We start from the raw sequence: 24135 nt of genomic DNA, 5'->3' as shown, positions 1-24135 counted from the left end.
AAGAGAGGAGGGGAGAGAGAGAGAGAGAGAGAGAGAGAGAGTCTGGAACTGGTTTTTAAGCCACATCTTGTAGGAAATCCTGAACAGAGCATGTTAACGAGGGACACCGAAACCACGAGCGCTGAGGCTCCCCTCCCTGCACGTCGTGTGTGTGTGTGTGTGTGTGTGTGTGTGTGTGTGTGTGTGTGTGTGTGTGTACTCTCAGATGGACTACATGTGCCATTTGAGCCACTACTGACAAACGAAATGAAAAAACACACACACAAGCAAGCATATGGCGAGGCAACCGGGCGACAGGTAAACACACTGGATTACATATCGCACAAACAAACACACACACACACACACACACACACACACAAACCTCTACAGAGACCAGACAGGGTTTCCCTCTCAGTCTACATCTGCAAACTGTATGAAGTTACCCAGGGATGATTGCAAAACTCACACAAACACACACACACACACACACACACACACACACACACACACACACACACACACACACACACACACACACACACGCAACAGAGGAATGAGACCTCCCCATGTGATCGTGGCCCAGTTGAGTTGGCCGATGGTGATGTGAAGAGTAATAAAGAGCAGATCTTACAAAACGGTACGCAACAATCCACACACGTGTTAGAAAACACACACACACAGACACACACACACACACACACACACACACACACACACACACACACACACACACACACAGACACACACACACACACACAGAGGGGGGAGGGGGGGGGAGGAACAGGGAGGACGGTGTGACGAAGAGAAAACATTAATCAAGAAGACATAAAGCAGATCTCGCTCCCTTTCTCATCCTGCATGTGGGATGGCTGCACCCTTGGGTGGAGAAACCCCCCCCCCTCAGATATGATATTGTCACACTTATGAAAGTGTGGGAGTGTCTGAATGCAATATGTGTGATGGAGGAACTGTTTGCAGGTATCGTCTGTATGTGTGTGGGATGCAGGTATATATCCGACTGTTTGGGCTGGGATTTAGAGATATAGATGGATTTTTTATTACTTTATCCAACTTTTTTCCATCACTTCCCGCTTCACGACTTTCCTCTGAAGCAATAATGATAAGTAGAAGTCACAGACTGCAGTGTATGAAATGTAATGTACAATAAGACATACTTTAAGCACAGGTACCAATACATTAAAAATAGGTCAGATTACTGTGTTTCGTGTGAGAGCACCAAACTTATTAACCCTTTGAGATCACATTCCCATATTATCATATATCATATTATATTTGTATATTTACACTGACATTCAGAAATGCAGCGGAGGGCAAAGAGCCACATGCAAACACTCCGTCATTAGGCGCTAATGCACCGACATGTGACATCACGGCGTTCTAACGGATTACACCTGCTTCCCCTGACCTTCTGGAAGCGTGGTAAGCCTCGGGCTCGTGGGATTTGATCCCATTCCCTCCTCAGCTGATCCCAGCGCAGGTGTAGTCGTCGCGAGCATGCCGAGGCTCAGCACTTTCACAAAATGATGTGATCTGATTCTGGAGCAGCCGCTATCACACGGGCGGCCCCTGGGACATTAGGCTGTAATGACTGCAAACTGTAAATGTCACAGTGATTCGGGCCACGCGCCAAGGGGAGTGTGTGTGTGTTTGTGTGTGTGTGTGTGTGTGTGTGTGTGTGTGTGTGTGTGTGTGTGTGTGTGTGTGTGTGTGTGTGAGTGTGTGAGTCTATTGTCATGTCAGTGCCACCATGTGAGCAAATGGTATTGCAGTGAATGGAAGTAAGAAAGCCGATTATTCAGTAAATCTAACTGTTGAACCGAACATCGACGTGCAGCTCAATTAACATTCAAATTTAAATGAAGAGTCGAGAGCATTTTTAAAATGGGAAACTGTTAACAGGGTCTCGTTTATGCAGACAAGGAAATAAAGAATCAGCATTGTGTTTTTTATGTTGCCGTGTCAAGCTAGTTAGTATTAGAATTTGTATTATAAGGAGACTTAATTGCTTGCACACAAAGGTTGCTGGGGTGTAAACATCCCCGAACAACAGAGCCGATGCTCCTACTCAACTCTTAATAGACGCTAGCAGCTTCCACACGAAGGGGGGGGGATATGATATGGTGATGTGCTATCATTAAGTATCAGCCGGACATGCTGATAAACACACGCTTTAATAGCTCATACTTACAACATGCAGGGCTTACTGACAGTTGCTCAACTGTGATTGGACAATCGCTGGTTTACATGCAGCTAATTGTGTGCATCACTACACGGTCATGCTTTAAAAAAAACACCGTGGCTCCTTCCTTCCGTAGGCAGTTTGTTCATCACACCCCACAGATGTCCATAATGACTAAACACACACACACACACACACACACACACACACACACACACACACACACACACACACATCCCCTCTGGTGGTCAGCCCACTGTACAGACGTGGCCGGTCACGTTCATTAGCCTCCGCTGTGTTAAGTGGAACAACTGCACACGTTCTGTCCAGCGGGGCTTCCGGCTCATTGAAGGAGTGACTATCATGTAATCTGCTGCTGTATGAGAACGCCGTGTAATATATTAATTTATGCTTCAGTTGGTAACTTTAATAAAAACAACTTTTTCCTCACGTGAGCTCAAACTGTCACTAAATGGGACAGCTAATCTGTGAAGACGATCACGAGGTTTCCAAAGAAAAGGACCAATCGGAGGCTGAACGTTCACCCTGAAGCACTAAAAAAGGAGGCAGAGGAACCCGATTGTTACACAGATTGTCTCATTTACTACAGACATGATATAGTGACAGCTTGTGCAAATATGAAAAAAAAAAAAAAGTTATTTTATGAAGTTCCCATCTGTAGTTTTAATAGAAGAGACTTGAAATGAAAATGTCATTTTCATCCTTTTTTCCCTAAAGAAGAAAAACAAATCTAAATCAATCCTGGAAAACTTGCTCCAACCAATTCTATCATGACATTCATCCATCAATCAATACACGACTTGGACTCTGGAGCTGGAGAAGGTCATGAGCTAATCTTTTCAACCATCAAATCAAATTCCTCCCAACGTGATGTCCCGCCTGCCTTTCCTGTTTCACTCCCGACTACGTCACCATAGAGATACTCCACTTTAAGGCTCCGGCTGGAGTTGGAGGCAAGCAATGCAGGATCTATATAGCTGAACACACACACACACACACACACACACACACACACACACACACACACACTCTGGATCTCGTGCACAGCAGGCTGAGAGGCCAACGGACCTATCATGACTCTTATATAAGCTTCCCACCCCCAGAGGTATTTATATCCCTCGTTTGTTATCTATAATAAGACATCTCTCTTTTTTTCCTTGCTCCTTCACCAGACTCCCCGGTCCTGCTGCAGGAAAATCCTGATTAGTGTCCTGATGACTTGACAGAGAAAGATCGAGATCCAGATACAGAGAGGGAGAAGGAGCGAGGTGCAGAAAGAAACCAAGAAAAGATGCATTCCCGTACGCGTGAATTATTGACAACGCTGGCAAGCTCTGCAGCCGGCTGATCTGACAGCCGACTGATTGGACGCTCTGCGTGTTTGTCCCTTGAGAAGTGTGTGTTTATGTGTCGGTGCTGAGATAAGGCCGGTGGTCAGGTCTGGTGTGTGTCAACGCCACCTGAGTCCCCCACTTAGTGACAGGGTCTAAAAAAGTCTACTGGCATCGCCCGCTGTGCTGCATCAATCAGACAAGAAAAACGGCCAGAGAGGAGGCGATGGAGTTATCACAGGAGGTATGAGCAAAGGGTGGAGCAGGAATGTGGAGCAGAGAAAAGGTGGAGGGGAACTCATCCCCCCTTGTTCTTGCAGCCTGTTGTGAATAAGAGAAAGAGGGGCAGCGCTGGAGGAAGCCTGGGAGTGAATATTTGTGGAAACACTGACGTATGTGGTGCGATAGATAGAAGGCAGAAGAAGAGGGTGGAGAAGGAGTGAGCACAGAGGTGAAGGAGGAAGGAGACGGAGGTCTCGGCTATGACGTGGGACAGATGCGGCCGCTGTGAGACAGTTAAAGATAACTGGATTCAGGTGCCCGGTGAGATTCTGCTGTGTAACAGTACGTGTAGAGGACGTGTGTTTCTATACCCCCACCCCCCTTCTGTTGCCACTCTGTGCAGCCCAGCTCAAGTCTTCTACAATACCCTAATGAGAAAAAGCTGGTAGGAAAATCCTGGACTGAGTCCTACATAAACTTACAGCCATCTCACGGAACAGCCCAAAAGGAGGAGGGGGGGAAGAGAAGAAGAAAACACACTGAAAGAGAGCGAAAATAAATTTAGAAAGGTCATCTCATTCCTTTCAGCACGCACACACACACACACACACACACACACACATATATATATCTATATATATGGACTGGGGGATGACCATATCTCCATATATTGAATGGAAACACTGAGTAAAAGCAGGCGATTTGCATCATCAAAACCTTGGTCTTTAAGAGATTCAAATCTTCAAAGGTAGTATTTTTGGATCTGTATGTATTAATAATACTACTTCAATGGTTTTGGCTGGAGGCGACATCATTCCACACGGATGGTTAGGTTGATATAAGTTGAGACCCTCTAGTTCTAAAGCCCTCAAACCAAACTAACTGCCAACCATCCAACCAGGCAACTATCCCATCAACCAGTTGGACAATCAACCAATCACATACCCTCCCAGTCAGCACACAACAATCTACGGACCAATCAACGACCCAATGGGTCAAACTACTAATCTACCAACCATTCAATTAATCAACCAACTAGATAAACCAACAGCCCTACCAACCAATCAACTACCAACCAGTCTAACACCCAACGGTCATCTACCAGTAAACCAACAAACCAGTTAATCACCCAATTATCCAAGCAAACCAGTTGGACAACCAATCAAATGAGCTACCAGTCAACACGCCAACCTACCAATCAAGGAGCCAACCAGTCAAACAACCAAACACTCAACCAGTCCAGCACCCGCCCATTCAAACAGGCCTACCAGTCGCCCAACCAACCAGCCACCCAGTGGAATGACCACCTACCCAGTCCACAAATCTCCTAACCACCCAACCTGTCCAACATCCAACCAGTCACCGAACCACCTAACCAAACATCCGACCATCAAAGCGTCCAACCCGTCAATCACAACCAATCATCTAACCAAACCGCTGTTCCAGATAATTAACTGCAGATGACGGTGACAGAATTGTGTTGTTTTTTTTTTCTTCAGACATCTGAACCATGACAAGTCGTTTTCTAAAGCGGCAGTAATTAACCACTGGGTTTTATGTGCGCTAATTGTTCTCCCTGTACAAATAACTGATTGAACATCAGTGACACATGACGTGACCGTGCATCTCAAACCGCAGACGATGTGAGAGGGGAGATCGTGTAGCCGGAGGCCAAACACAAAGAGCACTGTGAAGAGACTTTTACAGGCCCGCCGACGACTCCTTGAGGACAGCACATGTGCAAATGTCTTCCCCCCTTCAGTTTCACTCCCTCCTGCTATCAAACCGCTCCTCTTCTCTCGGTTCCTTTCACTCTCCCTTGGTTTTCCCTCTGTTGGGGAGCTAGCCTGTGGTTTTTTTACAGGATTCACATTAATTTGTTAACTAGGCCACCGGAGTCACGGGGGTGGAGGAGCACAACGCGGTCTGACAAGAGCAACTGAGCAACGCAACAAAACACACGAGGGTAAAAGTTGCCTGCCCCGCCTCCAATCAGAGACTGGCTTCATCCAAAAAAACAAGGGGAGGAACTTAGACTTCGCTCCTTTCTACTCGGAAACCAACCGAAATCTGAGATTTAGAAACATCGTCATACATTTACACACACACACACACACACACGCTGACACATGGACACACACAGCGAGAGATGGCGAGAGTGCTTCCTGCTGCTGTCTGGCAGTCTACACTGCTACACTGGAGTTTGTGGTTCGCCCTTGAATCACTGTGGTCGGATTCTCCGCGGGTGTGTATCAGGTTAGCCAGTCCCACACTGCCAACACACACACACACGCACACACACACACACACACACACACACACACACACACACAGACGCCAGGCCAATCAAGTCTCTTAAGTAACCGGGTTACTTTGAGATCCCAGGTTGTCCAGGTAATCAGAGAAGCCGTGATGGCTTCACCAGAGAACCAACCAATGTCAAGAAAAACACACAGCTTTCAACTCCAATGTATTGTCAGTGTTTAGCTCTGGTTGCTCAGGCTTTCCACCTCACACACACACTTACTTACCATTGATTCAATGACTTCCAGTCACTTGTGTAGCAGCGGTAGTACCGTTTGTGCTGCTCAATTGTTCCTCCGCCTGGTTATCGTCCAGTCAACACTCATATAGAAGTCAACGTAAGGACAGGTGTTATAAATAATAAATATGGTAACCAACAACATCTCCAATGGTCTGGAATTGCATCAGCGGAGTCGCACCATACTCACTGCTGCTCCCACTTTCTCCTTTTAAAAAAAAAAAAAACACAAATCCTCATTTTATTCACTAATTAATTCCAGTCTTTCCACTGCACCATTTTTTCCGGAGCAATATTAAGCTATGAGGTTGAAATGAAACTCGACGTTTCCTGCTGTTTGTTTTTTTTCTCTCTTCACGTTAATAAAACTACCAATAAAGCGAGGACTGAAAGTCCTGCATGAAGCGTTGAGCTTAGTTTAGTGAACAGGTGAGACGCAACGCGATATGTAGATCTGATTGGGTTAAAGGTTAAAGGTTAGGTATGAAACCACCATCACAGCAACAACGATACGTTCTCTACCACATTTCAGCAAACAGACCTTCAGTCCCAACACATAACATACATACACGGTGTATTTTCATTGTTTGTATCTGTGATATCGTCTTTACAGGTGGTTCTGTTTCTTCACTGTCGAGTGTTGAAAATCAACACCGTGGGATGCATTTCTGCACCTGTAAACCTATATTTACAACCTAATTAATTTCTATCATGTGGGACATGTCCATCCATTTGTGGCTGTAGCAGCAATTAGCGACCAGATTGCTAAAGTGTGCCGGTGTTTTTGTTCTGAGTAGCCGGGCTGAATGCGACCGGCGCTGTTGCTTCTGTTCAGTGTTATCATGTTTGTGTGCACTGAAGGAAGGATCTCCAGGTGTGAAGTCATGCAAGCGCTTCTAATGAGCTGACTATAGGTGGAAACTATAGTGCAGCAATCAGGAGAGAGGCAGCGGGCTGAACACAAAGAAGGGTTTCTTTAAACAAAGCTCCGCATTAAAAGCAGACTAGAGTCGTCTACTCACACCTCAATGCAGTCTGAGCTCTCTCTCTCTCTCCTGCCATCTCTTTGTGATCGTCACTCCGGTTATCGTCAATAATCGGCCCTTTCAACGTGACTGAACCACTGATTTTCACACACACGTACTGTATCGTGTGTCGGGAGCGTTGCGTTGCCAGTAAAGTGATCTATCCGTCCGTGAATCAGTGTTTGGAGAAAGTTCAACGCGTTATGCTAAAAGAACCTTCATTTTCTTCCAACGGCCGTGAGCGTGTGATGAGTGTGTATACAGCAGATGTTGGTTGCACACACACACACACACACACACAGTAGGGGTGCACGATGTGGACATCAAAACATCGCTGCAATTATGCTGGTAAATACTGCAACTGATATTTGGACGGGGATCCGATGAACACTCACTCATTTCCTTCTGCCCAAGCCAAGAGCGAAGGCTCGGCAATAAATCTCTGCTAACTAGCATTCGATCCTGAAAGTAACAAAGACTCTGCAGCGCAATAACAAAGCCCTACACCCACACACACGCCAACATGACTGCCAGCTACAGTCAGTGCTCCATGCTTTTGACCATAGCTATGTTTTCATTAGCGTTCTTTGGTCGGCAGTTATGCAAGTTTTTTATTCTGCCACTTAGTTTCCATCTTAAAATGTGGATATGAAACACGAGAGACAGAAGTGTCTCTGGCCGGCCGGACGTCCACATATTTAACAGTGAGCTCACAGAAAGGTGTGATTGGATGTATGATTCTCCTCTTTACTTTCCTACATTTCCCAGAATGCCATTTGGTCATCCCTACAGAATGTATATATACCACTGTTGCAATAGGTTTAAAATGCACAGTGGAGGTAGTACAGTAGAATTTAAAAGAGACTTCACCACACCCACTATAGGTCCAATCCCACGCAGCCTTTCATAGAACAATGCTCACACCGATTGGCTGCAAGCAGAACCAATCAAAAAACATTACTTTCTAGATGTGGGTATGAAGAGGATGAAAGGTTTCAGTGCTACTTGGTACCTTAAAAAGGTATCAGATACTGATACGCAGCCCGAGGCAGAACCAAAGTAGGATTTCTTTCATTTAAGAAAAGTACATCAAAACACAAACGCATTGCATTCTGGTCAATGGAGGCTACAAGCAGCATCTCTGTATCGGCTTCTTCTGCAAAGGACTTCTATCGCATGTTGCATGACTCATGTGTGCATTTGACTCTACTGATCGATTACCATCAATGTTGTTGATATCTGCAGCACATAGCATTTGATCAAATCACTCTTGACTATTTTTTTTTTTTTAATATCTTAGCTCGGCATGTTAAATCATTGTGTGCAGCTTTAAATGTACACACACACACACACACACACACACACACACACACACACACACACACACACACACACACATCCCTGCAGAAAGCACTTTACATGCAAAATACATGCAAGTCACATCACATGCTCAGCGAGTCACATCAACACACACACACACACACACACACACACACACACACACACACACACACACACACACACACACACACACACTAATCTTTCAGTGCATGAGCAGAGTTCATGTCAGCCTCCAAGTGAATTAAAGAGAACATTCAGTTCATATGGAGAACATGAAACACACACACACACACACACACACACACGATCACAAACCTATGATCGAAGTTCAGATAGAATTTGCAACGAGGATCACACTCTCACACTGAAAGATGTTGGGAGAAATGTCTGGGGGGGGGGGGGGGGTACAGACCTACTTTTTCACCTCTTAAAAATGCTCTCTGAAATCCCACTTGGGTCTCCAACTAAGCCTCAGTTTTTATTTTATTTTCTCCCTTTCTCCCGCCCTGCTCTCCTCCTCCTTTTCTTCTTCTCCTGGTTTCGGAGGCCATCAGAGATGGCAGACAAGCACCCGTCTTCACCAGCCAACTCGAGGCTTTCAACTCCAGAGGAGGAAAAACAGAGTGGAGCCGGCGAGGAGGAGGAGGAGGAGGAGGAGAGGGGGAGAGGGGAGAATAGGTGATGGGGAGGGCAGGAGACATTTTCTGCTGATTAAGTAAGTGTTTGCTCGGGCTTCCATTATTTGACAGACGCATCAGAGCAACGAGCAACAAATGTGAAGCGTGCTTCGCTGAAATACGGGGGGAAAAAAACAAATCAGTAGCGTGTTTCGCCAAAACCCCGCCGCTCCCTTGAGCACGAGGGGTTGTCGGTCTTCCAATGAGGCTATTTGAGGCTCTATGAGTTTGAATCAGTGTGAGCTAAAGGATAGAGCGCGCTGGATGACATCCCTCCTCCTCCTCCGTCTTGGCACAACACCCAGCTCCCCACCAGAGAGGAGACACCTACGGGAGTCCTGTAGAAGTGTGCTCATGTGTGTGTGCTGCTTACACAACCTCTCACACACACACACACACATATACAAAAGCTCTCACTCTCTATCATACACAGATTCTACAGGAATCATTAGCAAAACCAGCAGAGGGAATTTCACACAGGCAATGTGCTGGGCAAAACATCACTCAGAGCGTACACCCCAGGGGTCTTCAATTAAACCCTAAATACCTCAGCGAGGATCCAGGGGTCCTAATTACTTCAGACTGCTGAAAATGGCCGCAGGCCGCCTGAGGCCGAGGGCTTACCGAGGAGATGCCTGTCTAAAAAACATGCTGGCCCTGAGATCAGTCGGGTTTTCTCGCGTTGCCGGTCTTACTACTGCATCAGACGGAGGAGAGCTGCTGCTGCTCGTGTGTGCCGAGTATTTATAGTAGAAGAGGCTACTGCAGGATTCACTCTGCAAACCTGAACGCTGAGAGGTCCACAGAGTTGAAATCATGTACATAAATACGGTCTCCGGGTACCGGAGCGCGGGCGGCACGGAGACGGTTCGATCACAGCAACGCTAACGCATTACAAAAGCAGTGACCTTTTCCTCAATCAGTACGGATGGACATTAAAGGGCAAATGAGCGCACACACACACGCACACACACACACACACACACACGTAGTATCACCACAGCAGTCATGTGCAGACCCTCATTAGTATTTCAAAGCGGTGTTCGTGAAACCTTCTGGGTGAAACCACGCTCCCAGTTTTACTTGAAAAGACTTATTGAAAAATATTGATTTCCAGTAAGACTCCAGTGTAACCAAGACTACAAAGTTATCCAAATTACAGGCAAACTATGGTGGATTTAATCTAGACTAGGCCGACAGCGTGTATGAATCTGTGTCAAAGGTAAGCATTGATTATGCAGCATACAGGCTGTGCATTGTAGCATGCAAGTAGGTTTTTTGTCAGGTTTTTGTATTGCATTATTGACATGATGGAGACCATGTGACCAGGTTCTTACTGAAGAAATGAAATCAGCGACTACATCTAGTCCTCCTCAGTGATGATCATTTTAAAGACATCCAGAAAATGATTTGTTTTAATCGTACTAAAAGGCAACATTATTGTCCCAGATATCCCTCCTCTCTGATTGGTTTATTGCTCATCTTCACCAGCTTCTCATTCACGCTAATGAAGGGAGCATCTGGGTGATGACATCATCCATATGACCTCATGTGCATGGCAACACAGCTCGTCAGAGTAGAGGACGACCCTACGACTTTACGACAGTTCCAACTGGAATCTTCATCATCAATCTGACAACCGACGGGAAGTTGAACAATATAATAAATACTGGAAGTAAATATACAATTAAATACTCTCAACTGACTAATTCCACTTCCAGATACAATCTTGGGTCAAATAGGAATGAGCTGTAGTCGGGGGGTCCATGAAATGAGAATGTTTAACCCTGACTTGGATAACAGTATCATGGATCACCTCTGCTCCCGGAGGAGCCACGAGGGACTGAAAAAAAACAAGTCTATTTGTAAGACCTTTCAAGATTTGACATTTCCAGACATGGAAATCAGCCGTGACTGGCGGGAGGCCGAGGATCGGAGGGAAACGAAGACGAAGGGAGGAGGAGGACCGGCTTACTGAGCGTCTCAATCAAAACAAAATGAGGGAAGAGGATGGAGTTATGATTTGATGGATGAAAGGTTATCACACACTCACAGCACCGCAGAGAAGAAACAAAGGCTGGAACCACCGGAGCAGCGAAACACTCCCATCGCTCTCTCACACCCAGCTACGTCACACACACACCATCAGAGCAACACACACACTAACAGAGCAACACACACACAAACAGAGCAACACACACACACACACACACACACCAACAGAGCAACACACACACCATCAGAGCAACACACACACCAACAGAGCAACACACACACCATCAGAGCAACACACACACACACACACACACACACACACACACACACACACACACAGAGCAACACACTAACAGAGCAGCACACACACCATCAGAGCAACACACACACTAACAGAGCAACACACACACACACACACACACACCAACAGAGCAACACACACACCATCAGAGCAACACACACACCAACAGAGCAACACACACACCATCAGAGCAACACACACACACACACACACACACACACACCAACAGAGCAGCACACACACCAACAGAGCAACACACACACCATCAGAGCAACACACACATTGGAGACGCACAAGAGAGTCTCCATCGCCTCCTTCGCCATCAACACGGCTCCATATACTCTTATGAATCAATAACACACTCAGATGTAAAGACAGACAGACGCTCCAGGTGTGTATCAATAAACTCATTACAACCATCACTGTTAGCCCAGCTGTGTGAGATCAATAACTTGTCATCACTCGCTTTTGGTTATGAAAAATCGATCGGAAGCACGCACACACACACACTGGCTCAGAGGAATCAGAGCATGACACACACACACACACACACACACACACACACACACACACACACACACACACACACACACACACACACACACACACACACACACACACACAGCGAGCCCAATACACACATTTGAGTCTCTGATCAGATCATTTTGATCATTACGTCACAAGGTTTGTTAAAACTACACACACCAGGAACGTAGATCAACACACACACACACACTTGTGATTATTCACAATCAACTGGCAGAGCTGCACAGTCCAGCAGGTGTTTCTTACCTGCCACAGGTGCAATGCTGCGCATGCGCGCTTGAGTAGCCTCCAATCTGAAAAAGCACATGAAAGGATATTGGTTGCAGACCATCTTGAGACACCAGCTCCGGGGCCGGGTGCTTTGTTTCAGGTAGAAGAAGACCACGGGGGCCATGGCGGGGTAGGGCAGGTCCTCGTCGCCGCTCGCCGACGCCTCCTCCCCTGCTGTAGAGATCCCGTCAGGTGCCGGGGACGCCGGCTCCACAACGACTTCGCCGCGCTCCCCGGCTCCCGTCCCGGCCCCGGACAGGTCGTTGAGCCGGATGAAAGTCCTCGGCAGAGAGGAGCGACCCTCCGAGCCCCTGGCGTCGGGGATCCCGGAGAGATGTCCCCCATCCTCGGCCATCATTCACCTCCTGCGAGCAAACAGGCGATCAGACCCGACCTGGAAATACCTGCAGCAGCCTGCATCCACCCCCTCAACTACACATTTATATAACTGGAAATAAAACACAAACTTCATATTCTCAGACAGGAACAGGCTGCAGTGGAGGCTTTTAATTAAATATGCCAATTAAAAACAATCATATTCATGCTTTTAAAAGGAATCAAAGTGTTTTTTATGGATGCAGATCGACAACGTATATTTCTGCAATGTGGTAAATAGAATATAGCTCCTAACCAAACAGCAATAACAGCCAATAATCCTAGAAAACAACTTCAGCTTCATCCATAAACCTCCAACACATTCCCGCTGAAGTGATTCTCTAAAAGCAGCGCAGGAGCATCTTTTACCTGGAATGGACTGTCGATGTGCCCAAAGCGCGCTCAGTCATCGCATGGTTTAGTCGCGGCTGTAAAGTCCACACCAGTCTGAAGGCAACGCGAACCCGGCTGGTAGGAAGGAGGGATGAAGAGGAGGAGCGGGGAGGAGAAGAGGAAGAGGAGAAGCGAAGAGGAGCGGGTCTCGTGTTGGGGGGTTCCGTGCGTCCTGGCGGAGCGTATCGTCTCCAGGTCGGTGCGCCGCCGCCGCTGCGCCCAGGCCCCGGGTCTCCGGTGTCCAAGCCTCTCCGGGGGGGCTCAGCAACACTTCATACCCGTCCCCCGTTAGAAAGAAGGTCCACTTCTGCAGCGCACAGCCTCAGGTTCAATAGAACTATGAACTTCTTTATGCTTTCTCCTCCAACACCTCCGCAGAGCTGATGGACAACCCACAGAAAAGGAGAAATAAAGAGCATGTAGTGGTTTTCCTTGACGTGTAAGAATCCGGTACTTTCGTTGCATCCACAGGCGGTTTGGGGTGTTAAAGATCCGCGGAGATGCTGCTGCACATCCCGCCCGCCGAACACGACCGTCGGTGTAGCTCCTCTCTATCGGTGCGCGCTCCCGCTCTCACTCCGGTCTCCTCCAGACTGTCTCCGCTCGGTTCCGTCCATCAGCGAGCCTCTCACACAGCTGGATAGGGGATCCGAACTTCTGGCTCCCGCCCCGCCCCCCCGCCGCACTCTGCACCAATCACAGCGCGGCCTGACTCCGGGGCTCCCTCCTGACTGGCTGAAGTGGACGCCGATCTAACCTGTAGAGCCGGGGAGGAGGGGGGGTGAAACAGCTGGAATCTTAATGTCAACTGGCCAGCCAATGGGGAGCGAGGAAGCGACGGCACCTGGCAGCGCTGCCATGTGATTGGCTGAGGGGCCCGGGGCTTTATTAAGGGGAGTTTTTGAGAGGGAAAAGTTGCCACATGGTACAATGTGACTCCTACCGACTGTGACTATACTAAAGGATGTATATTACCAGGGATTACCCGGGACCCACTCAATGCATGATGATATAGTTAAACAAAACTCTTTTAAACTGATTTTTCACGAGTTGAGAACTATTTATTCGATAATAAGAAGCAGCCAAATATTAATGAATCACTCATGTCTGGGAGGTAAAATGACGATTGCGTAAAACTTCCCCCAGACTATCCAAATGACTATTATTACTACTGACTGTCAGTCATTTAAGATATTCAACAAAGCATTTGTTATTCTCACGTATTCATAGAAAAACAAAATATTATTCATGAGTTTTTTTTGTTTGTTTTTTTTTTGTTCTGGTGGCCACTAGGGGAAGATGTTCCCCAGGCTTTTCTGTCACACACACACACACACACACACACACAGAGAGAGAGAGAGAGATTTATGGAGTACAGCCGGAGGCGGAGCAGATAGTTGTACTCTTTTTAAGTGACATAGTGTCTCTGATTTGCAATGCTTCCCCTTTTTGCACCTCCATCCTAACCCCCCCCCCCCCCCCCCCACACACACACACACACACACACACACACACACACACACACACACACACACACACACACACACACACACGCATGCATACTGTAGTCTCAGCACATTACTCACTACACAGCAGCGCCATACTATATTTTCATTACAGTGTGTGATCATTGATCTGAGGGGAACAAATCAATGAGGGGAACCAATTTCTTGTTCATAGCATCTGTCGCAGCTATAGAGCAGCAGCAGATATTAATCACGTGGGCTGTTTGCACATAGTTCACTGTGAAAGCATGATATGAGAAAATATAAAGAAATAAAACACCTGCAGGTGCACACAGGAGGAGGAGGAGGAGGAGGAGGAGGAGGAGGAGGAGGAGGAGATAGAAATAAAAAACGAGCCTCTGACAATCCACCGTGTATGGACGGATTAGTTAATTGTGTGCCATCTTAACAGAGTGCCAATGAAAACATATTGATCCAGCAGGGCTTGTACCTATTAGGCAGCAAGGAGGCGCCGTTCTGAATACATAAGAGAAGGAGGAGAACACAATTAAGACCAGGTACTACTCCGAAAAACAACAAATACAATATTCATTATTAATAATAATAATAATAATAATACAATCACGCATCTATTATTCAGAAACTGGAATTAAAGCATGGCACGTGCCGAGGCGAGTGTGTGTGAGTGGGTGATGAATGATGTTTGCTAGTGCTGGCCGGTTCGGGCGAAGACCCCAATTTATCAGAGTGGGTGATCTGGACTCTCCAGAGGAAACTCTGTACGACGGACACACGGCTCATACGTTGGTGCTTCAACACGGAGAAGGTTGAAAAATAACAAGAAATCAGTCAACAGCAGGCTCTTATAAACTCCCATGAAGAACACAGCTGACAACAGGTCAAAGTTCGTCTTGACCAATACTAATAAATAAATAAATATACTAATAAAAGGTATCTTGAAAAAACGTAAACGTTAAATGCTCATGGTCTCCACAGGATGAACCTCTGACCTTTCCTTTAGTACCACATCTGCCACACGTCTACATGGAAGTTTAAAAAGGAGAATTCATGCATGTGAAAACTGCACAGGTTGCACGTGAGAAGAGGATGCTGACAGCCTCCCTGGTGCTAGAGGGCGGGGGGGTCGGGGGGTTTGAAGGACGGGGTCACTGACGGGGTCTCGGAGAATGTGTTGCTTTATCTGAGAAACCTGCATTCATGTCAGCAGATTACACTGAATCCCAAACCAGCTCCACAATCTCTGACCTCTGACCCCCCCTGAGACGGAGGAGGGGGGGGGGGGGGGTTTATCCTCAGGACATTAGCATTTATACATAAACATGAATTAAATGACCTGATAATCCCTGATTGTCATGCGACGGTGCTCCGGCATGTGTAGGTGTCGATGAAACGATGAGTTAATATGCGTGTGATTGCACTCTACTGCCCCCCCCCCCCCCCATCCAGAAAAGGAAATGACTCTATTGATCAATCATCCGATCTCGCTCCAGTATTCTTCTCCCAGTTAACGGCCGTCCAATCACTCACCTCTACTGTACCTCTGCAGTGTGAAGGCGTGTGTTCTCTCCGTCACACAGGAACATTAAAAACTAATGATTGCTGTTGCTGTCATGAGGAGAACCAGAAGCAATAAGCCGGGGAGGCACAGGAGGTCATGATCTATAAAAACAAAGACCTAATGTGAAGCAGACGTCCTCCTTTTAAAAGTGATGTGAGGGTAGTTGTCAGTTTTAAAATCACACAAACAACATGCCTAACTATTGCAACGTGCTTGGATTCTGGGATTCGTGAGACGAGTCTCGCTTTTGGAGAATCAATGAGGACGATAATCAGAGTTGTATGTTCATCTCCCAAAGGTGCCACGGGACATTTATCGGCTGTGTTTCAGCTTTTTATGCTCTCTGTAACGAGGAAAGAGTTTCCTCACCGCGGATAATAACAACTGGAATAACATGGATTGTAACAGAGAGTAAAGGAGCAGTGCAAACATGCCATTTTAACTCACAGCATGTTGAAAAAAGTCTAATCAATGAAATTAGCTGAAGTTGAATCTGATTTCTGTGGTTGCTGTGAAATCCAGGGAGTGGTTATTCCCATATGCTGTTTCACTTTGTGGTATTCATACTCATATTCATACAAGCAGCGTCTTCCTTTCATTCACTGCCAGCAAACCTGCCATCATTTACAACTAGCCATTGATAATATTTGGATTTCGGACATTAAAGGTCCTGGAAACGCTTCAAAATTCAAACTGTAACTATTTTTCTATAACATTATATTAAAGTAGCGATCGAATGAAGCTTCAGGAGAAAAAAAACATCCTTCCTTATTATTTATTTAGCCTTTCTGGAACTGCGTGGGTGTTTTCATCAGAAATTTGAAATAAGTGACACCACATTTTCCTAAGCCACGCCCACTAAATAGTGGAGAAAGAAAGAAATATCTTTTTTTTTTATAATTACTATTTCATTGATTCTAAAGGTTATGTACAGTCTGATGAAATGGTCTTCCATATACAAGACACTTGAATTGACAAGTTTAAATTGTCGTGCAAACCATAACCTGTATAAGCAAGGTCGTAGTCACGGTTACGGCCCATTCGTTTGTTGAAGTTTGGAGTTCTGTATTTTGAGCATCTTGTTTTTCTTCTGGCAGTTTTTTCTAGAGTATGAGTATGAGAAGAGTCGTGATAATATAAAGATTACGTAGACATTAGAGACACTCACGTTGCTGGACGAGGTTGCTGGACGAGGTTGCTGGACGAGGTTGCTGGACGAGGTTGCTGGACGAGGTTGCTGGACGGGACCGGGCTGGAGATCAGGCACACGAGGTGGTTGCTTCTCGTCTCACTTTTCTATTTATCTGCTGAATGATAAATAGAAGAAAATGTCCGTTTATTTTAGCTCACATGCAATCCCAAACAATACAGTAATACAATGCTCTGTGTGTGATTCATGTGTGTGTGTGTGTGTGTGTGTGTGTGTGTGTGTGTGTGTGCGTGTGTGTGTGTGTGTGTGTGTGTGTGTGTGTGTGTGTGTGTGTGGGCGTGTTATGAGAGCCTGAAGAGGGTCAACAACAATATCAATCATTTATAAACAAAGATGACTTCTAATTGAAAGATGTTTAACAGAAGACTCCAGACTATACAAAGCTGGGACTCTGAAGCTTCTCCAGTTCTGCTTGCCCACCTAAAAAAAAATATCACACGTGATTTCAATGATACTGATTCACATGTTGGTAACCTTGGTTACGGAGCAGAGCAGCTCGGAGAGGAACATTTTCAACACTTCATAAATGATATGCCTGTAATGACACGGAGGCAGAAGAAGAAGAAGAAGAAAGGATGAGATTTACTAGAATGAGAAGAGAAATGAAGCAGGGGTAATTTAAGGAGAGAGGAAGAGGAGTAGGAAATACAGAGGAAGATAAAAGAGGAGAGGAAGAAGAAGAACGGGTGCAAACGAGGATGGAGATGTAGTACACAGAGGACATGAAGGTACACAGAAGAAGTTAAGAAGAAGTATTTTGGGCAACGATGATGACTAATAGATAGATTCAGAGACGGGAAATCCACACTCTACTTTTGTTTTCTCTTTGATTCCCTCCCTAAGCCTAATTAAAACGCCTTTTTTCCACAAACATAAATTGATTAAAAAAAAGTGACTTTTGCAACAAAACCGAGACAGAAGTGAGGAAACAGTGGAGACGAAAGGAGAACCAGAAGAGGCCCTCAGCGCTTCCCTCGCTGCGTCTGCCTTTCATCTCTTTCCTCTTTGAGCGCCCTCCAGCTCCCACAGAGCCACGCCATCCCACACCCAGGATGAGCTGCCGTCCCTGGGGGCGAGGCAGGGCTGTGATGGGCCCCGGCTCTGGAGCCTGGGCTCCTAACAGCCAAGGGCACAGGAGGCTTCAAATGGCTGGATGGATGGAGACAGTGCTAAAGTACAAAACTACCAGAGAGGGAATAAATACATTTACATGTAGGGCTTTTGTCCAAAGCGACTTACGATAAATACATTTGTGGAAAGAAAGAAACACAACAAGTAAGAGCGAAAAAATAGAAATAAGTGTTCTCGTCTGAGTTAAATAGTAGTTGTTCAGCAAGGATTTCCTTAAGAACATCCATAAAATCCAACTTTGGGGAAGTTGGATCCGGCTGTGTTTGTGAGTATGAAGCATCCTTATGCAAATTAAATCTTATGTATATGTGCGTTATATATATCGCCTATAATAGCACAGCAGCTGATACTGGGTCATGTTCTGTATCAATGTGATTATTAATATATATATACATACATAAATAATCATGTATTACTCTGGAGATTATGTAAATATTCTCCCAGATGTGGAACATGTGGATTAGCCACGTTCAGTATGAACAGGAACAAAGGCTTCATGGACAGATAAAGGCATGAACACACAGTCATTACTGCACGACAGCTAGCGGCTCTGAGGCTTTACTGGCACAGCGGTGCTTCGTCAGCATGCTAACAGTCATAATGACAATATTAACATGCTGATGTTTACAGCGGTCACACTAGCATGCTAATTAGTCAGAAACACAGAGACAGGCTGAGGCCGAAGGGAATGCTGTTAGTTTTTCACATATCTGTTCATAAAGCAAAGTATTGGAAGCTTTGTATACTGTATATTAAAAGTCCTAAAAACACACCTCCAAATATCAAACATGTCCTTTTCACCATAATGTCATGTTGATCATCACAAATCAGACAAGAACATATCAGAAAAACTAACAATCTCAATCAACTACAATCAAACATATATATTCTTTTTTATTCTGTAGGATAAAATCATCTTTAGGGACGATGTAGTCTCGATTCAGACCTCTAGGTGTGACAGTCTGAGGAGTAAAAGTATATTATAGTACAAGAGTTTAAGTCATGCTTCTCATAAATCAATTATCCCACACCTCTAGTTAATCTAATTTCACATAATTATCTTATTTGGGCTCATAAACACACTTAGCCTCCTCGACATCAAGTCACAAATTATGCAAATAAATACTATTACACATGTAAATGCTGTGATTCCAGGATGACGTAACGCAGCTTCTGTTCCTCACCCCGCCGGCTGCCAATGAAATCACATCCCAGAGTCACCCGTTCAGACCGAGGCCACCTGACGACGTGGGTTCAGGAGCCGGCTGTGCCCGTTCACACAGGAAAGAAGGGGCGCCATCACGGCGATCGATCACTCCCACGGGGGAACGGATCGACGACACACCAACCAGTATCACACAGCGTCTCACAATCCAAACACACACTCTTTGAGCCAAACAAACCACCTTTTGTCACCTTCCTGTCAGTCACGCAAGTGTTGGAACTTTCACGACGTCATTTGTTCGCGTTGTCGAGACATGTGTCTGAACAAAGTCCTCGTTACTGGGATGGCTCCAAGCAGGTGGAGGGGCTTTGTGCGTTTGCTCTCAACCTCTGACCTCAAACATGATCTCCAGCTGCTACCTGCCAACCCGATCTGACAGGCAAGTGTTCACCTACCTGTCACTCAGACACACACACACACACACACACACACTCTCTCACACACACACACACACACTCTCTCTCTCACTCACACACACACACACACACACACACACACACACACACACACACACACACACACACACACACACACACACACACACACACACACACACACACACACACACACACACACACACACACACACACTGCTTAATTGGACGTATTAATATTGTACTGTGGTGTTTTTTTATGCCTCCATGTTTTTGTAGTGTCTTTCTCATTTGATAATATTTTTTATATTCATGTTCTGGACTTTGCTTTGTTGTTTATTGAGCACACTGAACACCAAAGCAGATTCCTTGCATGTGAAGGAAATGTACTTGGCAATGAACTCCATTCTGGTTCTGGTTCTGGTTCCAACACGCCCCTCAGCCCGACACGGCGAAGCCCACTCTGATCACGTGACCCGTCTTCATCACGAGAGGGAAAACAGATGAAGGTGTTTACGTCCCACACGTGATTGAAAAGCCTCTCGGCGGCCTTTCCCAGTGTGACCGCCGCCCGTGTTTCCGACCGCCACGTCACAAACAGCCGGCTGCTTTTCGATGTATACACCAGTACATTCGTCTCAGGCCATCCCCCAACCAAAACCAGCGTCTGAAGGGGAGATCAATATTTCCATTTGCGTGTCTCGGGTGGGTGTTTTTAATTATTTGAATGATGGAAAAGTGTAGGAGTTGGCTGGTGGTGGTGGTGGTGGTGGGGGGACTGCTTGCCTCACACAGCATCATTGCTGTCTGTGGACATTTAGATGTTTCTACGTGATTGAATTTCCATACGTCTCTGCCATTACAGTCCAGCAGCTTCCTCTGAAAAGAAACGCTGCAACATTCCCCGTGTCCTCACTTCAAATCTGTGGGTTAGAAAACAAGTATTAAAACCAGACAATAACCTTCTGTAACTTAAAACTCCTTTAACAATAGAATAGAATTTTATTTAAATAGGGACGATACAGTTGACATAGTTCCAATAAAGAGAATGTAAATGATGTGCTGTACAGAGAGTTTATAGCTATTGCTAATTCGTGTCCCTAGTGAGGCTTGTACATGCTAAACCTTCAGATCTCACCATTAAAACACTGAATAAAGGATCTGGTTTGGTTGAAAGGTGTTCATCCCTCCAGTCCAGCTCCAGTGACATGAAAACTATACTTTGAAGAGCAATAAAGCCGTCTTGTAGGTTACGCTAGCTGCTCATTAGCACGAAGCAGGCCTGGTTTAAACTATGACAGACTTGGTGAACCTCATCTCAGATTTAAAAATAAACACTAAGCTTGTATGTGTTATACAGTACACGTCTACGGCACCATTTCACTTACTTTAATGAGCTTCCCGTCTTCTTTTTCAAGGAACAAAGGGAGTCTCACAGAGTTCAGATGGGCATCCAGAGTTCAAGTGGGTTTTCCTTTCATTCTCACGTCTCCCGTCTCCGTCCGGCGGTTTATTATGTAAATGATGGCGTCTCGTTCATCATGGGACTGTGTGATGAAGCTGGCCAGACAGGAATGTCATCTGGATACAGATCAGAGGGGAGGAGGGGGAATGGTACCGAGGGAACAGATGTAGTATCGTAGGTGGGGGAATATTTCCATAACACACACACGCTTCCAGGACCGCTGCCATCAGATAGACGGGGTTGAGGTATTCCTGGATGCTGGAGTGTGTTTTCTCTGGAAGTATGGAAGGTGGAAGCTGCTCCTCGGTGACTTCTCTCCCGTCAGGACGGTCACACTTCATTAACCTGAGAGGTGTGCGTATCTGTGCATCCACAAGTCGGCCGGCCTCGGGATATTTTATTTTCTTCAGCGGTCTGGAGAGAGTTACGGCCACAACAGCGAGAAGCCACGCAAGTGTTTCGCTCTCAGCTGCAAAAACGTCCAGAAGAAAAATGATCTGCAGCTTTTCTCCATGTTCTTTGTGGTCACAGCGCTGTTTGCAGTTTAAACGTCTCATCAAAAAGGAATTCCACTTCCCCTTTATCAATCTTATTTCCAGGGGCCCGGGAGCCTGTGAAGTAGCTTGCAGATGTGATATGCCTGCTGATTTTTAAAGCCTTTCAAAGGTTCCGTCACTAAACGTAGCAGATATAATGCAAAGGGTATATCTGCAAATGGAATGGGTTTGTGTAACCCACTAGAAATAATTCTGCTTTATTCAAGTCCTATTTTCCTAACTTCTCTGGCACAATCACTGTGTTTTGCCGCCACTGAGGAAAATAAATCCATGACATTTGACAACAAGTTGGAAGAATCTTCGGATGTCTTTGGTGTAGAAACTGGGTCAAGGATCGACTATTTTGCCCGCTGTCTCCGAATGTCATGATGAGGATTCTGAACGGACAAAAATAGTCTAAAGAATGCAAAAAAAAATTACAAATGAACTCACTGTGCCCTACCTTCCCTCAACCAATCACAACAGAGACAAAGTTAGCGTCGTTGAGCAGCTAGAGGGCCAGATGTTTTCCCCATGGAGGTGGTGGAAACCAAAACAGAGCTAAAAGGAGAGCGAGATACCTTCAACTGATCGGGAATATGAAAGCTGATACTTATAAGGTCTCTATCTAACTGGGGTTATGTTTGCAGCTTGTTCTGCTGCCCCCTAGTGGCAAATTCTTCGACTATTTTAGAGCCAACCCCATCAAAAATATGAATGTGCATGTTGGCAACGGAAGAACCATGTTGGACCAAACAGACTGGAGTTCAAACTGTGAGCAGCATCAGCCGATGCTCCAGCAGAGAGCTCTGCAGAATCCCCACCATTGCCAGAGCGACAGGTGTTTCGGTTTAACCGCGTTCAACTGGTGACTTTCAGCCAAGCGTGTCTGTGGTCGCTCGTAGACACTTACGTAAGCGCGTGGTGTGGATGAGAAACACGGACCAGGATGTAGTTAAAGTGGATTTTTTTTTTTTTTTTTTACGAGGACAACAACCTCATGTCCTATTGGTATTTTCAACCGCTGCCGTCATTACAAGCGGAATCACCCGTTACCACGGTGACTCGTAAAACTCAGAGCTCAGAGGCGATGTCATGGTGTTTGACCTTTCTGTGCACGAACACTAATGCCTTGTAACGTTACACACCAGGTTTCTCACCAAAACACACATATATGAATGTCTATCTGCACAACACTCAACCACAATATAGTCTAATATTTCCAATAAAGCCTGAATTATTGCATGTTATTGATGCAGGGTCGACCCCTCAGCAATGAAGCGAATGTATCCGTGTGTTCTCATTACAGAAGCCGAGTCGATGGGAAACGTGGAGGTAATCAAACCATCAATACGACCGGACATCAAAGGGATCTGCGTATGCATGAGCAGAAATTAACGCAGTGAATCAGATTTAATGAGGAGCTGTTTGTTTGCATTGTGTGCGGCGTAAATACCACCTGATCCTGCAAAGAGACGGATCAGAGCTGGAGAAATCATTCACACACATATTGATCAAACTCACGGGGTTTGCTGTTAACATCGACTTCAGAGGAAACGCCGACCTCGGCTGTTAGGATTCGACAGAAAGTCAATGTTTTCATTGTCAACAGGAATTAATTTGCCTTTCTCAGTTGAGTTGATTTAGACGTCGGTATGTCTTCCATCTCTTCTTGTTTTTAGCAGAAGGTTTAGCTAAATACTTCTCACACAGCGTAGTGCAAACGTTTAGTGCAAACGTTTAGTGCAAACGTTTAGTTTGCACTAAACGTCAGCGTGCTAACAATATTACCAAATTCTTAGTTTAGCATCTTAATACATGAAGTTGGAATCATTTGCAAATCTTTTAAAGCACCAAAACAAATGTTATGCATGAATTAATTTCACCTGACGCATCATGTAATCATTGCACCTAATTTAAATGATTGTA

General features: G+C 45.6%; 1 protein-coding gene across 1 annotated transcript in view; it reads right to left on the bottom strand.

The window, feature by feature from the left end:
* cacna1g (calcium channel, voltage-dependent, T type, alpha 1G subunit) overlaps positions 1-13818 on the bottom strand; it is a 148838-nt gene extending 135020 nt beyond the window's left edge. Inside the window, 2 exon segments of the mRNA XM_084002159.1 lie at positions 12501-12818; positions 13198-13818. Of these exon segments, the coding sequence (XP_083858285.1) occupies positions 12501-12811 (311 nt within the window). The 5' untranslated portion in view covers positions 12812-12818; positions 13198-13818.
* Positions 13819-24135: the final 10317 nt, after the last annotated feature.

Source organism: Eutrigla gurnardus (assembly GCF_963514095.1).
Source record: "Eutrigla gurnardus genome assembly, chromosome: 22".
NCBI classification, from domain to species: domain Eukaryota; kingdom Metazoa; phylum Chordata; class Actinopteri; order Perciformes; family Triglidae; genus Eutrigla; species Eutrigla gurnardus.
The sequence above is the reverse complement of the archived record's forward strand: the minus strand, read 5'-3'. Positions and strand labels throughout refer to the sequence as shown.